The sequence below is a fragment of the Urocitellus parryii genome, chromosome 11 (assembly GCF_045843805.1).
Source record: "Urocitellus parryii isolate mUroPar1 chromosome 11, mUroPar1.hap1, whole genome shotgun sequence".
In the NCBI taxonomy this organism is placed as follows: Eukaryota; Metazoa; Chordata; class Mammalia; order Rodentia; family Sciuridae; genus Urocitellus; species Urocitellus parryii.
Window position 1 is genome coordinate 29,620,998 of NC_135541.1, and position 22,322 is coordinate 29,643,319.

Genomic DNA, 22,322 nt, shown 5'->3' on the forward strand with positions numbered 1-22,322 from the left:
TTACAGTTCTATATAAAGCTCAGAGTTAAACATTGAAAGTTTAAATGTTGACCCTCCCCCCAAAGTTTAATACCTAAACAGAGAAGTGAAGAGTGAGGTATGACAGCAGTCTAAAACACATCTAGCTATACTCATTTTGATTGAGAAAAAAAACACTGACTACTGCTACTTACTACTGTTAGACTTGAAGCTCCTCAAGACTGAACAGCAGCACCTGGAAGGAAGAGTTACATGGCCACTGTGTCAAAGCTGTCAAAAAAAATTACCACTTGGGCTGGGGATGTGGCTCAAGAGGTAGCACGTTCGCCTGGCATGCGCGGGGCGCTGGGTTCGATCCTCAGCACCACATACAAATAATATAAAGATGTTGTGTCCACAGAAAACTAAAAAAATAAATTTAAAAAAATTACCACCTATTGCTCACCTTGACATGCCTGGAATCTGAGTTAGGTGATTTATATGCATTATCTGAGAAGAAATTACCTTCATGTTCTCATCAAGAAAAATGAGTTTCAGAGCATTTAAGTGACTTGATAAAGTTTGGAGAGAATACCAGAATCTGGATGTTTGGCTCTGAAGCCTGTATTTGCCCTGTGAAAATGAATGAGGAAAAAAAAAAAGACCATTTGTTCAATAATAACTACATTTTTGGTTCACTTAAAAAAAATGTTGCTGGACTTGGTGCCACACACCTGTAATCCTAACAGCTCTGAAGGCTGGGTTTCAAATTCAAAGCCAACCTCAGCAACTTATCGAGACCCTGTCCTTAGATAAAATATTTTTAAAAGGGCTGGAGATGTGGTTTAGTGGTTAAGTGTTCCTGGGTTCAATCCTGGGTAAAAAAAAAAAAAAAAAAAAAATGTTGAGCTGAGGTGCAGCTTGGTGGTAAAGCATCTGCTTGGCATGTCCAAAGCCCTGGGTTCAATCCCCAACACCAAAATAAAATAATAAAACTAGTTTGTTTTATAAGCTCTTCTGCTGTCAACTTTGAGCAACAAGCAGCATCCACAGTGTTGGAGTTCTTCTGACCTGTACTGGTCTTTCTAGAAAAATGGCTGACTCTAAAGATTATGGTAGTAACAATTAAGGGACTATGGTAGTAACAATTAAGGGACTTGAAATAATCCTACAATAGAATATTAAAATGTGGCATAATTTTGATACTAAAATGCTTTCCAAAAGGCCTATATCTAAAACACTGAAACCTATTTAGACTGGCTTTTTTAAAAAAAATTTTTTGTTTTAGTTGTCAATGGATCTTTATTTTATTTATTGATATGCAGTGCTAAGAATCAAACCCAATGCCTCACACATGCTAGGCAAGCGCTCTGCCACTGAGCCACAATCCTAGCCCCATAGACTGGCTTTTTTTTTTAAAAAAGGTGTTTTTCCAGAAGTTTTGATATATTTTTATTCCATGTCCTCCTACAATTTTAGAAGAAAGAAACGTACAACATACTGCATCAGACTCCACTAATGCTTTAACATGTGGCACTAAAATTAATTGCTTTGCATTTTACTCCAAATAAAGATACCATCACTCTCTTAGACTTGAAAAAAAATACCAATATCAAAAAGAAGAAAGTGGTTGGGGATGTGGCTCTAGTGGTAGAGTGCTCACCTGGCATGTGTGAGGCACTGGGTTTGATCCTCAGCACCACATAAAAATAAAATAAAGATATTGTGTCCACCTAAAAAATAAATAAATAAATAAATAAATAATTTAAAAAAAAGAAGAAGAAAGGGGGAAGCCATATCATGGAGAAGAGAGGTCAATGGGATGGATCTCAAATCTTAAAAGAACTATGAATGTAAACCCTTAAAAAGGCAGTTAATATCCTTGGGTTAAGCTTGCTGAAGTTCAAAAGTGTTTTAAAGGTATTTTACCATGGAAAACTGGTTATGCTAGGGCAGATATGAGAACTCATAAGGAAAATTCAGCTGAGCAGATATTAACCATCATTCTCACATCAGGTAATACTAAATAGAGCTGGTTCTGTCTAGCTTTCTCTTTTCTGACCATGATTTTACAATCCAGTTTTACCAAGGCCACAGGCATAATAAACAAACATTACTTAGAAATCAGATCATGTCAATAGTACCTCACATAATAACAAGAGGACCAATCAAGCTCACGGTTTAATTTTATTTTTCTGTAGTTGAAAGCAATATAAAGATCTAAAAATGTGAAAATTAGGGCCAAGAATATAGCTTAAAGGTACAGTTCTTGCCTAATATAAGTGAGGCCCAAGGTTTGATCTCAAGCACCACAAAAATAAATAAATAAATATATTCAAACAATTTAATAAATATAAAAACTCCTTACATTTCTAGGAGGAAAAACAAATACCCTCTATCTTGAATAACAACTGAAATTAAACTTAGGCAATGAATGAATTCATTCTATAAGTACTTTTTTTTTTTTTTTTTGGTGGTGCTGGGGATTGAACCCAGGGCCTTGTGCATGTAAGGCAAGCACTCTACCTACTGAGGTATATATATCCCTAGCCCTACAGGTACTTTCTTTAACAAAAAAAAAAAAAAAAAAAAAAAAAAATTTAAACCACATTGCTCAAAGCTTCTATATAAACAGCAAAATTCCAAGACTTCTGACAAAGGCAGAATACAGATACATGAAATGAGTTTAATATCTGTTAAAATGCGCCCCCCCCACATGCACTTTTTTAATTCAGGAAGTTCAGAAGAGAAATAATACTCACAAACCTAAGGATCTAATTGTGTCCCCAGAGCCAAGTGTGGTGGCACACACCTGTAATCCCAGTGGCTCAAGAGGCTGAGGTAGGAGGGTCATGAGTTCAAAACCAGCCTTACCAACTTAGGCCCTAAGCAACTCAGCAAGACCCTGACTCTAAATACAATATAGAAAAGGGCTGGGATGTGGGCTCAATGGTAAATCACCCCTGGGTTCAATCCCTGGTAGAAAAAAAAATTATGTCTCCAAATCCTGAAAAAAAACTTCTTCCTCTGTCCCAAGTTTATCCTTTATTATGATTACTCATAAACACACACACACACACACACCCCACAATTTATTTATTTATTTGTGTATATATATTTATTTATATATAAATACAGGTTTCAATTTATAGTGCATACTTCTGAAACAATGTTCTGACAGTGATTTATTTCTTCTCCCTCTCCCAATGTACTGAGAAAAGAAAAATTCAACAAGCAATTACTATGTGAAAGGTGGTACTCTCCATTGAAATGCAGAACACTTAATTTGTTTTTTTTTCCTCCTTGCAGTGCTAGGGATTGAACCCAGAAGCTCACACATACTAGGCAAGTACTCTACTATTAAGCTACATTCCAGCTTTTTTTTTTTTTTTTTTAGTTGCTTGACATTTATACTAATAAGCACAGGCCTGGCAAAGGTGATTATGAGGGATCTATAAAAATAAACACGATGGCCCCTTCTTCAAGAAGTTCATAAAAAATGATGATGATGTAAAGCCCCTGAGGGCTGGGGCTGTAGCTCAGTTGTAGAGCGCCTGCCTCACATTTGTAAGGCACTAGGTTCTATCCTCAGCACCACATAAAAAATAAAGATTGTGTCCATCTAAAACTAAAATATATATTTAAAAAAAGGAGTATTTACTGAGCACTTGAAGATGTGTCAAACACAAACTTTACAGGGATTACCTCATTTAATCCTCATAAAAACTACATAATAGGTACTATTATAATCTCTACAGATAAAGAAAATGAAGACAGATTAAGTGACTTGCCCAAGGGTACACAAATAGCAAATGGCAAAGTCATGTTTGGAACTTAAAGCTTTACAATCAGGCGTGGTGGCACATGGCTGTGATCCCAGTAACTCAGGAGTCTGAGGCAGGAGGAATGCAGGTTGGAGGTCAGACTGGCAATTTAGCAAGACCTTGTCTCAAAATAAAAAATAAAAAAAGGGTTGGAGGATATTGTTCAGTACCCCTAAGTCAATCCCCAGTATCAAAAACAAAAGTCATCAAAAGACAAAAGTTTAAGGCTTTACAGCCTCAATATATAATGCTTCAGATTATTATAATAGTAATAATAATAAATAAATAAATAAAAGTAATACTTAAGATTTCAAGTGGAATAAATTTGTTTTTTGGTACTGGGGATTGAACCCAGGGGTATTTTACCACTGACTGAGCTACATCCACAGCCATTTTGAGGAAAGGGTTTTGCTAAATTGCTCAGGCTGGCCTTGATCTTGTGATCTTCCTGCATTATCTCCCAAATTGCTGGAATTATGGGCATAAACCACTGTGCCTGTCTTGCACTGGGATAAATTCATTTAATCCTCCCATCAACTTAGTATGGTAGTACTAATATTACTTTTAAAGATGAGAAAATTAAGTTTATAGAGTTTACAAAATTTGTCCAAGGTCCCCGAATTATTAATAGGCAAACCATCCTTAACCTTTCCTCTGAATTACTTGTTTATCCAACTGCCAATTTGATACTCTCTGATCTCCCATTCCCAAAATCTGTCCCCATAGTTTTCCCCAGTACAATCACTGGCAATTCAATTCTTCCCATTGTTCAAGTAAAAAAAAATCTAAGTAAAAGTCATTCTTGACTTCTCCCTTCCCTTGTGCTAATATCCCACACCAAAATCCATTAGGAAATCCCATTGCCTCTTTCAAAAGTAGACAAGGGCTGGGGCTGTAGCTCAGTGGCAGAGCACTTGCCTTGCACATGTGAGGCACTGGGTTCAATCCTCAGCACCACATAAAAGTAAACAAATAAAATAAAGACATGCTGTCCATCTACAACTATAAAAAAAAAAAACAACTTTTTTTTTTTTTTTAAGTAGACAGAATCCACTGGGTGTGGCGGTACATACATGCGATCCTAGTGACTCAGGAGGCTGAGGCAGGAGGATCATAATTTGAGGCCAGCCTCTGTAACTTAGTAAGGTCCTAAGCAACTTAGTGAGACCCTGCTTCAAAATAAAAAATAATAATAAAATAATAAGGGTTTGGGATGTGGCTTAGTGGTAAATGTCACCGGGTTCAATCCCTAGTACCAAACATACATACATACACACACACACACTCCCAACTGCTACTCTACTTCCATTGCTACCACATGGTCCCAGCCATCAACAACTAACTGAATTATTTCCATAGCTTTCTAACTTAATATTCATCAATTACATACTTACATAGTTTCAAATAGGCATATAATGGAATTAACAGGCCTCTACCCTGCTCCATCCACACAGAATCCTACTCTACAGAAAGAACTGCTTTTAATTTTTTTTAGAAGAAACTATTTCTTCTATTTAACTTTACACATTTAGTTAACATACTTAAACTACTATTTCTGACCTTATCTATGACTTGCCAATGTACAAGCTGAGGTTGCAGCACTCAAACTATTTCCATTCCAATGTTGTTATAAGACAAATCTGGGTAAGATGAATATTCAGGGAGGAAACATCAAGACTCAGAATTTATATGATTGTGACCTGCAATTACTACTAGGGCAAATACTATGTTTTATTTCTTTTGCAATTTTTTTTGCCTCACTTTTCATTTGCTTAGTTATCATGTGCCTACCATTATTTTTACCCAAAGCCTCCAACAGAATTGTAAAATTCTTCTGAATATGAATTTCTACTCTGCCAAACATACCATGAAATCTCTTAACTTCTTTCCTCAACCCCCTCACTTCCACAGTATCTCTCCTGGAGTTCATGATCCTTCTATGCCTATTTGGACTACTTATTCTACAGACTATTGCATAGGGGACTTCTTGGTTACCTTCTTATCCTCCTTTCTAAATCTCATGCCTTTATTTTTTACTTCCTTGTTTTATTTACCACTTTGTTTTGATAGGACACATCCTCCAGCAGTTTCATGAGAAAGGGGTACATGAGAGGCAAATGCTTTGAGACCTTTGTCTAAAAATGTCTTTATTAATACTACTCTCATGCTTGATTGGTAGTTTGGCTAGACACCTAGTTCTGAAGAGGAGGCTGGAGGTGTACCTCAGTGGACAAACACTTGCTTAGCATGTGCAAGATCTTGGGTTCAATCCTCAGCACTACACACGTGTGCACACACAGAATTCTAAGCCTAAAAATCCTTTTCTCTCAGAAAGCACTGTTCTGTTGGTCTACTTCCACAGCTGACATTAAGATCTAATGCAACAGATTTTTCTACTCTTTTATGGGATCTAGTTTTATTTTTCTTTGTGGAAGTGCTTAGAATCTTTCTCTTATTATCCACAGTCTAAAAATTTCATAATGATATGCTCTGGGTGGTATTTTTTCATTTATTGAATTGGGCACTTAATGGACCCTTTGCATCTGAAAGTTCATGCCCATTTGTTCTAGAATATGTTCTCTCATTAATAAAAATAGTAAACTTTCTAGGTTGATCTTTTAATTTTCTTTTTTTCTCTTATTTTTCATCTTTTATGTTTCCCTATAAGAGAGAATTTCTTCAAACATTTATCTCAAATTTCTATTAAAATGGTTTTATTTATTATATTTTTATTTATTTGCTAAATAAATAAATAAATTCAGGCTAAATTCCCAGGTTCATTCTACCACTGAGCTACAGCTCAGTCCTTTTTAGTTTTTATTTTGAGACAGGGTCTCATCAAGTTGCTAAAGCTGATTTCAAACTTGTATTCCCCCTGCCTCAGCATTCTAAGTCACTGGGATCACAGGTGTGCACCACCATACCTTAACCTCCTTTCTATATATATATATATATATATATAGTCACTGGGATCACAGGTGTGCACCACCATACCCTCCTTTCTTTAAATATATATATAATTTTTTTAATGTGGTGCTGAGGATTGAATCCAGGGCCTCACACATGCTAGGCAAGCACTCTACCACTGAGCCACAATCCCAGCCCCTTTTTGTTTTGTACCAGGGATTGAATCCAAGGGTGCTTTACCACTGAGACACAACTCCACCCCTAAATTTTTATTTTGAGACAGCAAAATAAAGTTAGTTGCTTAGGGCCTCACTAAGCTGTTAAGACTGGCTTTGAACTTGAGACCTGTACCACCAAGCCTGGCTTTTTTTTTTTTTTTTTTTTTTTACTTTTAAAAATTGTCTTCCTTGGGGCTCGAGTTGTGGCCCGATGGTAGAATGCTCACCTAGCATGTGTGAGGCACCGGGTTCAATCCTCAGCACCACACAAAAATAAAATAAAGGTATTTATTTTATTTAAAAATTATATATATGTGTGTGTGTGTGTGTGTGTATAAAAATTGTGTTCCTTGGACTGAGGTTGTGGCTCAGTGGTAGAGTGAATGCCTAGCACCCATGAGGCACTGGTTTCGATCTCAGCTCCAAGTAAAAATAAATAAATAAAATAAAGTTATTATGTCCATCTACAACTAAAATTTTTTTAAATTGTCTTCCTTTTCTTTGGAGCTATTCATTTTCTCCAGGAAAAATATTCACCAATTTCCTGGCAGGTGGTATGAATGCGGGTGGAATGAGGATAATTCCTACATGCCTGAGAGGAAGAAGACCAGAAGTCTTACAAGCCTCACCACTTAGTATGCAGTCTATCCCTCTCAGCTCCCTCTTTTCATTACGACATTCTTCCCTCATCTTATGCCATGTCAGATGCTTCTAGTGTGAAGCATTTCTGGTTGTTTGTTTTGTTTTGTTTGTAGTACTGGGAACCAAACCCAGGAACACTATATTACTGAGCTAGACCCAGCCGTTTTTATTTTTTAATTTGGTAAGAATAAGTTCAAAGATCATGAAGTAGGAAAAACTCAAGTGTGTTGGAGAAACAAGCAGATTAATTATGGTGGTTAGAATAGTGTAAGAGGAGCTGGGGTTGTGGCTCAGTGGTAGAGTGCTCGCCTAGCACACACGAGGCACTGGGTTCAATTCTTGGCATCACGTTAAAATAAAGATACTGCGTCCACTTACAATTAAAAAATAAATATTAAAAAAAGAATAGTGTAAGAAAAGGGAGGAATGATGAGAAATAAGGCCACAGGCAGGCAGGCCAAATCATTGAAGGCCTTTTAGATCAAAGTCTGGATTTTATTTTAAGGGTCATCAAAAAAAAAAAAAAAAACATACAGAAGGAAATTCAAGGAGATGATATGATCTGATTTACCTTTTAAAGATTCAATCTGGTTATTGTGGGTCAAGGAGAAACCAAAAGATCAATTAGGGAGGCTGGCCTAGGCAGCAGATATGGAGGTAGTTAAGATGTAGTCAGACTCAGGACACATTTTGAAGATAACGCTGAAGTAGATGGTTTGAAATGATATGTAAGAGAAAGACATTAAGGATGACTTCGTTTTTTGGCCTAGGTAAGAGATGAATATCCATTTTGTTTACTAAAGTAAGGATGGAAAAAAAATGGAGGTAGGACAAGAATTGATCAATAGTGATCTCTAAATGGTATACAATATTAAAAACCATTTTATTTCTGAGTTGTAATACTTCACTCGCTATCCACAGACAATGACATAAATATTACTGAAGATAATTTCTTATTTTACAAAATTCTTCTGCTTATATGAAATTAGAAGTTAAACTCAAGTCCTAAGTCATTGGAACATCTATCTTAGCACAAGTGAAGAGGAAGAAAAAAAAGAACAATAAGAATCCCTTACCAATAGGCTTGTGTTACCAAAAAAATGCTTTGAAAGCTCCCATCTCACATCTCACATGACTCCTTTACCTACTTACTAAGATTACAATGTTAAAATCAGAGAAATCAACTTCAACCCATCATTTTAAAACATATTTATTCTGAAAACAAATACGTACTCCTAAAACAATATATTTTAAAAAGCTCATAATTTACCAGGTGCAGTGGCACATACTTATAATCCCAGTGACTCAGGAAGCTAAGGCAGAAGGATCACAAACTCAAGGCCAGCCTCAGCAACTTAGTGAGACCCTGTCTCAAAATTAAAAAATAAAATAAAAAAGGGCTGGGATGTAGCTCTGTAGTAAAGTACCCTGGCTTCAATCCCCAGTACTGAAGAAAGAAAAATAAACTATACAAATAAAGCTGTGCTGTTGGGAGCCACAGCCAAAGGGGCCCCAGCAAACTTCCAGCTGCCAGCAAACTTCCAGCTGCCGGCTGATGATTGGCTCACAGTGGCCCCAGCAACATCTAGCTGATTAGCTCCTCTGCAGTCATGTTCATTGGGCTGTTTCCCTGCCCTTCAGACTGCCAGCTGATGATTGGCTCACAGTGGCCCCAGCAACATCTAGCTGATTGGCTCCTCTGCAGTCATGTTCATTGGGCTGTTTCCCTGCCCTTCAGACTATGGAACTGCTCATTGGGGGACTTCTTTGGCTCCGCCCACACGACCTAGCCAATCGGCCTCAAGAGCAGGAGGATTGGGGAGGTGGTGGTTGGTGTTCGGGAGAGGCTTGTGGAAGCCAGTGGTGGCAGTTGGGCTCTGAGGGTTTTTCCTGAGGAGCTGTTTTGTTTGGCGTTTGTAGTTTTAAAAATAAAGTTTGTTTCTTTTGACAAGTGGCTCCTGAATTGTGCCCAGCCAGACTGTGGGCTGCGGTTGTAGCTCAGTAATAGAGTGCTTGCTTAGCATATGTGAGGCACTGGTTTTGGTCCTCAGCACCACATAAAAAATAAATGAATGAAGGTATTGTGTTCATGTACAACTACAAAATGCCGCAGTCTGGCTGGGCACAATTCAGGAGCCACTTGTCAAAAGAAACAAACTTTATTTTTAAAACTACAACCGCCAAACAAAACAGCTCCTCAGGAAAAACCCTCAGAGCCCAACTGCCACCACCGGCTTCCACAAGCCTCTCCCGCACACCAACCACCACCTCCCCAATCCTCCTGCTCTTGAGGCCGATTGGCTAGGTCGTGTGAGCGGAGCCAAAGAAGTCCCCCAATGAGCAGTTCCATAGTCTGAAGGGCAGGGAAACAGCCCAATGAACATGACTGCAGAGGAGCCAATCAGCTAGATGTTGCTGGGGCCACTGTGAGCCAATCATCAGCTGGCAGCTTGAAGGGCAGGGAAACAGCCCAATGAACATCACCGCAGAGGAGCCAATCAGCTAGATGTTGCTGGGGCCACTGTGAGCCAATCATCAGCCGGCAGCTGGAAGTTTGCTGGCAGCTGGAAGTTTGCTGGGGCCCCTTTGGCTGTGGCTCTCAACACTGTGCATCGGGAGTTTAAAAAAACGGTGGGCGGGGCAGCTAAGAGATGAGGGAAATAATTCACTCCAGGTAAAAGTGAAGAGGACTAAACTACAGCAGATACATACAAGAAGGAACAAATGCAAAAGTCTTTGAAGATTTAGAATCAAGGCTTAGCTCTCATTAGAAAGAACAAAAGGCATTATAAAGATGACTGGGATTTTTTCAAGATAGGTAACTAGAAAGATTATCTTAAAAACTGAGCCTGGAAAAATATCCTGCTATATCCTCAGGCACTAGCTGGTGCTATTCTTTTAATCTTTTTTTTTTTTTTTTTGTGTGTGTGTGTGTGTGTGTGTGTGTGTGTATGTGGTGCTAGGAATTGAACCCAGGGCCTTGTGCATAGTAGGCAAGCACTCTACCAACTGAGCTACATCCCCAGCCCCCACCTGTTTCTAACATGTACAGTTTGCTTCCTAAGGAGACTGGAAGACAATAGGCCTATCCTTTCTGTATTCATCATATGACTTATTACAGGGCTGGACTGGGTAGTTTCAAGTAAATATTTGGTGAATTAAAGGGCATATAGTCTCCATTTTAACAAAATGGCACTCATATTGTTGTTAGTGAATTTCTGAAGAAAAACTAAAAAATTTTGAACAAAATTAGATCAGAATGTGACCTAAACATAAAAATAAACAAGAGAATATGAACAAAGAATCTAAAAGAAATATTAAATTTCTCGTGGCATGAAGAATAACAAAGAGGTATGAGAACAAATCCTGGTGCAGATCCTCAGAAAGGCCATTGGGGAATGGAAGTGAGCAGGACATGGAATTGGGTTACAGATCCTGAGCACAAGACTTCCTGGCATAAACAACCTTATTCACAGGAGGTCCAATCCATTCAACAAAGTACTTTATTCTTTTCTTTTTTTAAACTGATAATTTAAAACAACGGATAACAAAACAACCAATCTTAATTGTACCTCTGTATAAAAATGCATGCAAAATTTACACACCTACTACTTCTATGACTTTACAAATCCCACTCTTTACCTTCCAAATAAAAATCTGAGGGAGGGAGGGAGATAATAGGAAAAAGGAAAGTAGGGAGCTTAGGGTCAAGAAAAAGAGAAAAAAACTGCAAAAGTCCGGCTCACTCTCTCCTGCTGGGCACATAATATCTCTGGCAGCTGAGGATGAAGAGGCATGCCCAGAGTATTAGATACTCACCATCTGGCAGGTCACACAGATAGCCTTCTTTCCCAACTAGAACTTCCAAATCACTAACACAATAATTTTCAACTACTACTACTTCCTTTCTTCCTCTCTCTCTCTTACTCTCTCACTCTATTTTTTCCCCCCGTAAGCAGGAGACCCTTTCAAACTCTTATACAGAAGTTCAGTATAAAACAGATTAAAAAGGCCAGTGCAGTGGCACATGCCTGTAATACCCAAAACCTGGGAGGATGAGGCAAGAGGACTATAAATTTGAGGCCACCATCAGCAACTAAGTGAGATTCTGTCTCAAAGTAAATAATAAAAAGGGCTGGAAATGTAGTTCAATGGTAAAGCACCCTTCGGTTTAATCCCCAGTACTCACCCCCCATCAAAAAAACAAACAAACAAACAATAAAAAAAAAATCAGACAAAAAGTGGAGCTGCTCTGGCTAGATGAAGTCAAGAGGGGAACAGAAGCCTCAACTGCTCATCAACCCTACCTCCCTCCCATGACCAGCTTCTAAGAAGGTGCATCTGTGAGGGCTGGGGTTGTAGCTCAGGCCCTGGGATCAATCCTCAGCACCACATACAAATAAATAAATAAAGGTATTGGGTCCATCTACAACTAAAAAATATTTTTTTAAAAAAGTGCATCTGTGGGCTGGGGATGTGGCTCAAGCGGTAGCGCGCTTTCCTGGCATGCCTGCGGCCCGGGTTCGATCCTCAGCACCACATACAAAGATGTTGTGTCCGCCAAAAACTAAAAAATAAATATTAAAAAAAAAAAAAGTGCATCTGTGAAAATTGCAGGGTTCCAAAGGGATGGGTTCTTCCCAGTTTCACTCTAATGATCTCAATGTAAAGGAAAACTGGTTCACATTTTTGCCTCAGCAGAAGAGAATTTATAGTAATTACAGTTTGAAAACAGACTAAGATAGATATTAACAAATAGCAAGAAAAATTTTAAGTGTTAACAGTAAATTGCTAAGACAACTAGAAAGCATATGGGAAATAAAAATTCTAAGAACTCTGAGACTAGATTATAACTAGATTATACATCCTTAGACCTTTTTTATTTTTTATTATGAGACAGGGTCTTGCAAAATTGCTTGGAGTCTTGTAAATTGCTGAGACTGACCTTGAATTTGTATTCTTCTGACTCAGCCTCCCCATTCCCTGGGATTACAGGCATATGCCACCATACTCAGTTTAGCTTATTATTTAAGGAACCTTAAAGAAGTATAAAAAATGTTTCTAGGCCTGGCACGGTGGTGCACCCCTGTAATCCCAGCAGTGTAGGAGGCTGAGAGGAGGATCACAAATTCAAAGCCAGCTTCAGCAACAGCAAGGCATTAGGCAACTCAGTGAGACCCTGTCTCTAAATAAAATACAAAATAGGACGGGAGATGTGGCTCATTGGTTCAGTGCCCCTGAATTCAATCTCCAGTACCAAAAAAAAAAAAAAAAGTTTCCATTGCTATAACATTCCTCTGGGTAACAAAAGCCCAGAGGGACTTTGCTCTAGATTATTGGTTAGGATAATTTCCTTTTGTTGTATTCAAAATATATACAATGAAAATAAAAACACAGGTACATGAAAAATATAAACAATTAGAAACTTCTTTTAAAAAAGAATCCATTTTCAGGCTTTTAAACCACTATAACTTTGGGGGGGGGCGCGGGCTGAGGTTGTGGCTCAGTGGTAATGCACTCGCCTAGCATGTGTGAGGCATTGGGTTCGATTCTCAGCACCATATATAAATAAATTCATTAAATAAAGGTCCATTGACAACTAAAAAAATATTAAAAAAAACTTTGAGACAGATGGCTTATGAAGAACAAAACAGTCAACATAGCATACAAGGTTAACAATAATTATTATTTCACATATTATACTTATAGCATGACAGTTCCTATGCCAAAAGCTTTGTTTTCACCATTGTATTTGTTGGCTACTTGTGAACATCAAAATACAGTTAAAACTATATTTTTTTAAGTGTAAGTATTGTTTTTATTTTTTGGATTTGACCTATAATTATTTATTCAGTCATCTTATGCTGGCTTTATTTTTCAATGTCTTTTAAAATGTAACCAAGAAAACATATTTGGTGAGAAATTCAGTAATGTTCTACTAGTCTCAGTTCTTTACAGGATAAGAGATTGTCAATATGTCAGAATATACAGCCTCTGCTACAAATGCTCTTAGAAAGCAGATGCATGCATGCCAGCCAGTGCACATCCTATAATGCTATATTCTCTTCTCAGAGAAGCCACCATTTGTCGTTGAGGCAGTATTTTACAGTTTAAGAGCTGGGTTCACCTAAAGAGAGAAATCAAAGACCTTAGAATTGGAAAGATCTACCTTGCTCTTGGATAGGCAGAATTAATATCATCAAAATGACCATACTACCAAAAGCACTACATAGATTTAATGCAATTCCAATCAAAATCCCAATGGCATTCCTCATAGAAATAGAAAAAGTAATCATGAAATTCATCTGGAAAAATAGGAGACGCAGAATAGCTAAAGCAATCCTTAGCAGGAAGAGTGAAACAGGTGGCATTGCTATACCAGACCTTAAACTATACTACAGAGCAATAGTAACAAAAACAGTATGGTATTGGCACCAAAACAGACTGGTAGACCAATGGTACAGAATAGAGGACACAGAGACTAACCCACAAAATTATAATTATCTTATATTAGACAAAGGTGCCAAAAACATGCACTTGAAAAAAGACAGCATCTTCAATAAATGGTGCTGGGAAAACTTGAAATCCACATGCAACAAAATGAAATTAAACCCTTATCTCTCACCATGCACAAAATTTAACTCGAAATGGATCAAGGACCTAGGAATTAAAACAGAGACTCTGCATCTAATAGAAGAAGCAGCAGCCCTAATCTTCATCATGTGGGATAAGGCCTCAACTTCCTTAACAATTAGACTCCTATACCAAAAGAATTAAAACCAAGAATCAATAAATGGGATGGACTCAAACTAAAAAGTTTCTTCTCAGCAAAAAAAAAAAAAAAAAAAATTTGTGAGGTGAACAGAGAGCCTACATCCTGGGAGCAAATTTTTACCCCTCACACATCAGACAGAGCACTCATCTCTAATGTATATAAAGAACTCAAAAAGCTAAGCACCAAAAAAACAAATAACCCAATCAACAAATGGGCCAAGAACCTGAACAGACACTTCTCAAAAGAGGATATACAATCAATCAGCAAATATATATTATACATACACAGCACAAAGAAACAATCTGGGGGGTCAATAGAAAGCCTACATCCTGGGAGCAAATTTTCACCCCTCAGACATAAGATAGAGCACTATCTCTAAAGTAAATAAAGAACTCAAAAAAAGCTAAGCACCAAAAACACAAATAACCCAATCAATAAATGGGCCAAGGACCTGAACAGACATTTCTCAGAAGAGGATATACAATCAACAAATATATGAAAAAATGTTCATCATCTCTAGCAATTAGAGAAATGCAAATCAAAACTAAGATATCATATCTCACTCCAGTCAGAAAGGCAGCTGTTATGAAGACAAACAACAATAAGTGTTGGTAAGGATGTGGGGAAAAAGGTACACTCATACATTGCTGGTGGGACTGCAAATTGGTGCAGCCAATATGGAAAGAAGTATGGAGATTCCTTGGAAATCTGGGAATGGAACCACCATTTGACCCAGCTATTCCTCCCCTGGACTATACCCAAAGGACTTAAAATCAGCATACTTCAGGGACACAGCCACATCAATGTTTATAGCAGCACAATTCACAATAGCTAAAATGTGGAACCAACCTAGATGCCCTTCAGTGGATGACTGGATAAAAAAAAATGTGGCATATATACACAATGGAATTTTACTCAGCAATAAAAGAGAATAAAATCATGGCATTTGCAGGTAAATGGATGGCGTTGGAGAAGATAATGCTATGTGAAGTTAGCCAATCCAAAAAAAAACAAATACTGAATGTTTTCTTTGATATAAGGAGGTTGACTCATAGTGGAATAGGGAGAGGGAGCATGGAAAGAATAGATGGATTCTAGATAGGGAAGAGGGGTGGGAGGGAAAGGGACGGAACAGGGGATTAGCACCAGGATGGTGGAATGTGATAGACATCATTATCCAAAGTACATGTATAAAGACACGAATTGGGTGTCAACATACTTTATATACAAATGCAGATATGAAAAATTGTGGCATATATGTGTAATAAGAATTGTAATACTTCCACAATCATTTTTTTAAATCAATTTTTTAAAAAGAGCTGGGTTCATATCCATGCTCTGTGATTCACTACAACCTTCTTGCTACCTATTGCAGCTTTTTTTTATTTCTGTTTATTGTTCATTATGTTGCTGAATGCTCATTTTGGGCTGGGTACTATTTCATTCACTTCACATTTAATCTTAACAGTCCCAGGATGGATTTTTTTTAACCCTGTTTAAAAATTTGTTCTTTTTAGATATATACATGACAAGAGTGTATTTTGACATATTATACACACATGGAGTATAACTTATTCTAAGTAGGATGCCATCCTTGTGGTTGAACATGATGTGGCATTTCACTGCTATTGTATTCATATATGAACATAGGAAAGTTATGTCTGATTCATTCTACTCTTTTCTATTCCCCTCTCCCTTCCCTTCATTCCCCTTGTCTAATCCACTGAACTTTTTTATTCCTGCCCTATTGTATAACTCTATTTTTTAATTTTTTTAAAGTTGTTGGTGGACCTTTATTTTATGTATTTGTATGTGGTTCTGAGACTCGAACCCAGTGCCTCACCATGCTAGGCAAGCACACTACCACTGAGCCACAACCCCAGCCTTAACTCTATTTTTTATACATTAGAAAACTAAGAACAAAGAATGTTACTTTTTGTATAATTTATTTATTTAGGTACACAGGATTGAACCCAAGAGCTTTTTACTACTGAGCTACATCCACAGCCCATCTTATTTTTTTAAATTTTGAGATGGTCTCGATAAATTATTCAGGCCGGCCTCAAATTTGTAATCTTTCTCGTCTTGCCTTCAAAGTAGCTGGGATTATAGGTGTAGGCCACAGTGCCTGGTTTACTTTATAATTTAAAGGGTGGGATGGTGAGGATCAATTCTAAGCAATGGGACTAGAAAGAAATAAGCTTAAAAAATACAAGGAAATGACATGAGAAAAGCAAGGGTCACACTAATTATAACACTATCTATGTACTTCTAGGCTGGAACACATGTCTAGCAAAACAAGGGCAAAGATATATAAGTGAACTCTAGCCCAGCATCGTCCAATACAAGTGCTCTACCACCAAGCTACATCCCAGCCCAATTTCTCCACTTTTTAAATTTGTTTATTTATTTATTTATGGTACTGGGGATTAAACCCAAGAGTGCTTAGCCACTGAGCCACATCCCAAGCCCTTTTTTTAAAAATTTTGAGATAGGATCTAAATTGCTTAAGCCCTCACCAAGTTGCTGGGGTTGGCATGGAACTTGAAATCCTCTTGCCTTGGCCTCCTGAGTCATTAGGATTATCACTGGGATTAAAGGCATGCACCACTCTGCCCAGCTTCCATTTTTAAAATTAGATCACTCATTATTAAGCTGCTTAAGTTCTTTATATATTTTGGAATATTATCCTCTTTTTAAATGTATGTTTCCTTTGCTGTGAAGCAGCTTTCAGTTTGATGCAATCTCATTTGTCTATTTTCACTTTAGTTGCTTATATCTATGATTATCCAGACCAATGTTGTAGAGCTTTTCCCATTTTCTTCTAGGAGTTTTACAGCGTCAGGTTTTAATATACTAGTTCTATTATATGACAACTATATTTAAAGTGTTTTTATGTAATGGAATAAAATTTAATTAGGGTTAATCTCAATCTTCACCAAGAAAAAAAAAAGGAAAAAATATACATACGTATGTATTTTTATTTTTTTAATTTTTATTTATTTATTTTTTTTAAAAGAGAGTGAGAGAGAGGGGGGGGAGAGAGAGAGAGAGAGAGAGAGAGAGAGAGAGAGAGAGAGAGAGAGAGAGAATTTTTAATATTTATTTTTTAGTTCTCGGCGGACACAACATCTCTGTTGGTATGTGGTGCTGAGGATCGAACCCGGGCCGCACGCATGCCAGGCGAGCGCGCTACCGCTGAGCCACATCTCGAGCCCCGTATGTATTTTTAAAATCAATCTTCCAGGCTGTGCATGTATCTCTGTGGTAGAATGCTTACCTAGCATGAGGCCCTGGGTTTAATTCCTATACAATCAAAATAAATAAATAAATAAAGGCAATCTTCCACAGGGTACGGTGGTGCATGCCTATAATCCCAGCTACTGGAAAGGTTGAGGCAGGAGAATTACAAGTTTGAGGCCAGCCTCAGCAGTTTAGTGAGAACTGGTCTCAAAATAAAAAATAAAAAAGGCTGGGATGTAGCACAGTGGTAAACTGCACCTGAGTTTAATCCCCAGTACTGGAAAACTAAATAATAAAATCAATCTCCCATGCATTTAGTTCACAATGAAGAGAATAAGGAAGATGAAATTAAAAAGATAGGCCGGGGGCTGGGGTTGTGGCTCAGTGGTAGAGCGCTCGTGTATCACATGTGAAGCCCTGGGTTTGATCCTCAGCATCACATAAAAATAAATAAACAAAATAAAGATATTGTGTCCAACTACTTCTAAAAAACAAATATTAAAAAAAAAAAAAGATAGGCAGGCTGTCATCCAGCATCTCAAGAGGCTGATAAAGGAGGATCACAAATTCCAAGCCAGCCTTGGTAATTTAGTGAGGCCCTAAGCAATTTAGTGAGACCCTGTCTCAAAATAAAAAATGAAAAAGGTTGGGGATAGGTCTGGGATTGTGGCTCAGTGATAAAACACTTGCCTGGCACATGTAAAGCACTGAGTTCAATCCTTAGCACCACATAAAAATAAAACAAAGGTATTGTGTGTCCATCTACAACTAAAAAAAAAAAAAAAAAAGTAACTTTTTTTTTTTTTTTTTAAAGGGTTGGGGATGTGACTCAGTGGTAAAGTGCCCCTGGGTTAAATCCCCAGTACTCTCCCCAACACACACACACACTCAAATATAGACAGTAAATATGCCTAAATGTTAATGCTAGTTTTATTCCTAAGTACTATGATTAAGGGCAAATTAAAAAAAAATTTTTTTTCTTTAGTTGTAGATGGACACAATATCTTTTATTTATTTATTTATTTTTATGCAGTGCTGAAGATCAAACCTAGTACCTCACAAGTGATAGGCAATTGCTCTACCACTCCATAATCTCAGCCTTAGAGGCAATTTTTATTTTCTTGTTTTTACTATTTTCTGTTTCTACAGTGACCATGTATCATTTCTATAATAATAACAAAATATTAATTTTTTTAATCAAGATGAAAATATAATAATCTTCAAAATTCCTATGCAGAATATCAAATCAAGCTTCTTCTATCTAATTTTGAAACATGGTAGAAGCCTAACTGATCTCTCCGTCAGCAGTCTTCCTAACACTCAACTATTTTGCATCTTGTCACCTAACACTAAACTATTTTGTACCTTGTCATACTAGTCCCACCCAGAATTCAAAAGAGCATAAAATACAATCTTCTTGATTTTAGGCAAAGCATTCTTAAATAATTTGACAAAATTCTATCCTTCCACCTTCATCTACATTGCTATTCAATCAAACCCTGTTCTTTTAAGAGAAGACTGATAAAACCAGGCCTTACAGCCAGACCTTGACCAATATATAATCTCCTGGCCTTGGTTCCTTTAATGGAGAGTGGTGAAGATTAAATTTTCAAATAAGTAAAGTGTACCAGAATAAATTAACCTTCACAAGTGGTGACTGTCATTATTGTCGTTATTGGGGTTTTTCTTCACTGGTTCCTCAAAAAGCTTTGCATGTCTACATCTAAACGTTATATGTCACTATTTTGTTCTCTTTAGAGTTCCTTTCCTTTCTTCTAAAAGCCCTTTAAGCCACATGCCTGTAATCCCAGCAATTTAGGAGGCGAAGGCAAGAGGATCACAAAGCCATCCTCAGCAACTTGTCAGGTAAACAATTTAGCATGACCCCAGTCTCAAAATAAAAAATAAACAAAGAGCTGGGGATGTGTCTCAGTGGTTAAGCACCCCTGGGTTAAATCCCCAGTACTAAAAAATAAAATAAAAGCATTTAAAATTCAAGGTCAGGGGCTGGGGTTGTGGCTCAGTGGTAAAGTGCTTGCCTAGCATGTGTGAGACACTGGGTTCGATCCTCAGCACCACATAAAAATAAATAAATAAAGGTATTGTGTCCATCTACAACTAAAAATATTAAAAAAAAAAAAAAATTCAAGGTCCAGTTAAGGTCTCCCTTTTTTCCCCTGACTCTAAAGTTAATGTGACCGTCAGGAGTAAACTTTGAGCTTCTATAGTACTTACGAGTTACACTCAACCCAAATAAAGGCATCCTAGTTGATTTTAGTTAATGTTCCCTACATGTAAGTCCTAGATTCACTGAGTATAAATTCCTTGTTAGCAGACACTCCATTTTATGTATACCTTCATAACTTTTTGATGTCTGAAACGTCATCAGGCATATATTATATGCTCAAAATACATGTTGATTTAATTTACATATTTAAATGAAAGTCATCACAATTAAAATACTGGCTGAATATTTTTAATAGACTTGGAAGCTAATGATTCTATATAAAGACAGGAAGTTTCAAGTAAGCAGCATAATTTAGTTCCATAATTTAGTATCACTGACCAAACATGTAAGCCATACATGTAAGGTATGTGATTTATCTCTAGTTCGACAGATATATATAAAAATTAGCAATAAATAACCCTAAGAGAATAATACTTTTAATATTTCAAAACATCTTGTACATAAGCTCTAATTAAATATATATTCAATTAAATTGTCTTATTTGGTTTCATTTGGAAATATACTTGCCTCACTAAAATATCAAAAGAAATATTCAGACAATGATTACTAAAAGTGATAAGTATATAATTATATAACCTTATATATGAAAATAATTCTCAAAGACACACTATGTAGACTGGGTTTCTAACTCAGTGGTAGAGCACTTGGTTAGCATGGGTGAGGCACTGGGTTCAATCCTCAGCATGGCATATAAATAAATACAATATAAATAAAATAAAGGTCCATTGATAATTAATTTTTTTTTAAATGACAAACTGTGTTTCCTTGAGTGTGCTAAATGTTTAGGGTGGAAAGCTTGAGGGCACAATTTTGCTTTAATTTTCATTCACTGATTTAATTACAGTTCCTTATAAAGTAATTAGGAAAATTAAATAACCACATAAAGACCATTTTTTTCCTCTTTGATAAGTTACTAATGAGAAATAGGAAACAACTTTTGTAATGAGCTGCTACTAATGTTCTAATGAGAATAAAGCAACTTCAGAGATGGAGGAGATGGAGGAAGTAGCCCTCTTAAATGAAGCTAATTACCAGGAAATTAAGTCTCAACAGGGACAAAAAGGTCTAGAGCACAGCTAAACTCCAAGAAGAAAAGATTCAGCTAGATATACCTGAATTTCTCTTTTAGCTATCAGTACTGTTCTAGTAAGCTTCCAATAATGTTTCAGGTTTCTCACTGATCCCCAGAGGAAGGAAAAGCCATTACCTAAGAATGTTGGGGTGGGAAAGTCTATTCATGAGCTGTACTTCTTTCAGCATATTTGCCCGGTTACTGCTTAATGTGTTCATCTTGAGAGCCATCACCTGACCAGAAGCTCGGTGGCGTACCTAGAAAATTAAATAGAATAGAAAAAAATGTCAAGAGCAGCATGTCACAAGTTTCCACATGTAGAACATTCTAAGATATTTTAGTATCAGTTTAGATAAAATAACTATCTGATTACATTAAAATATCACTTCCATTAATGAAGATGAATTTATTCCATCCAAGACCAAAGTCATTTCATGCTGAGCTATTAACAGAAAAACACCTAATGTGGGGCTGGGGTTGTGGCACTGGAGAGATTGTGTGAGGCTCTAGGTTTGAACCTCATGACCACATAAAAATAAATAAACAAAATAAAAGTATTGTGTCCATTTATAATTTTTAAAAAATAACATTTAATGATACCTCAAGAAATCATGTCTTGTTGGGCCCAGTGGCACAAGCCTATAATCCCAGGAACTCAGAAGGCTGAGGCAGGAGGATCACAAGCCCAAGGTCAGCCTCAGCAACTTAGTGAGACACTTGTCTCAAAATAAAAAGGATTTGGGATGTAGCTCAGTGGTAGAGCATTCTGGGTTCAATTTCCAATACCTACACACCCTACACATGAAATAAAAAGGAAAAAGAAATTATGTTTTTAATACCTTAAAAAAAACCTAGTAGAATTTTTTTTTTAAGAGAGAGTGAGAGGAGAGACAGAGAGAGAGAGAGAGAGAATTCCTAATATTTATTTTTTTTTAGTTCTCGGCGGACACAACATCCTTGTTGGTATGTGGTGCTGAGGATCGAACCCGGGCCGCACGCATGCCAGGCGAGCGCGCTACCGCTGAGCCACATCTCCAGCCCCCTAGTAGAATTTTTAAGGCTAGTTCCCCATAGCTGATATTGATAAGTCAGGATACCAACAGGAAAAAGTCCCATCAGTAGAATTTCCAGCATAATCAAAAAGATACATGGATAAGTTTTATATAACACTTAATGAACTATAAAACTATCTTTTCCCTACATCCTTGCCAACACTTATTGTAGTCTGTATTCATAATAGCTGCCATTCAGTCTGGAGTGAGATGAAATCTTAAGAGTAGTTTTGATTTGCATTTCTCTAATAGCTGGCAACGATGAATATTTTTTCATATATTTGTTGATTGTATATCATCTTCTGAGAAGTGTCTGTTCAGATTGTTGGTCCATTTATTGATTGGGTTATTTGTTTTTTTGGTGCTTAGTTTTTTGAGTTCTT

General features: G+C 37.0%; 1 protein-coding gene across 2 annotated transcripts in view; it reads right to left on the bottom strand.

Moving 5' to 3' along the window:
* Tesk2 (testis associated actin remodelling kinase 2) overlaps positions 1-22,322 on the bottom strand; it is a 132,765-nt gene that overhangs the window by 53,449 nt on the left and 56,994 nt on the right. For both annotated transcript variants that reach the window (XM_026397738.2, XM_077791055.1), the window contains one exon: positions 21,023-21,144. In XM_026397738.2, the coding sequence (XP_026253523.2) occupies positions 21,023-21,144 (122 nt within the window). The remainder of the gene's footprint in view (positions 1-21,022; positions 21,145-22,322) is intronic.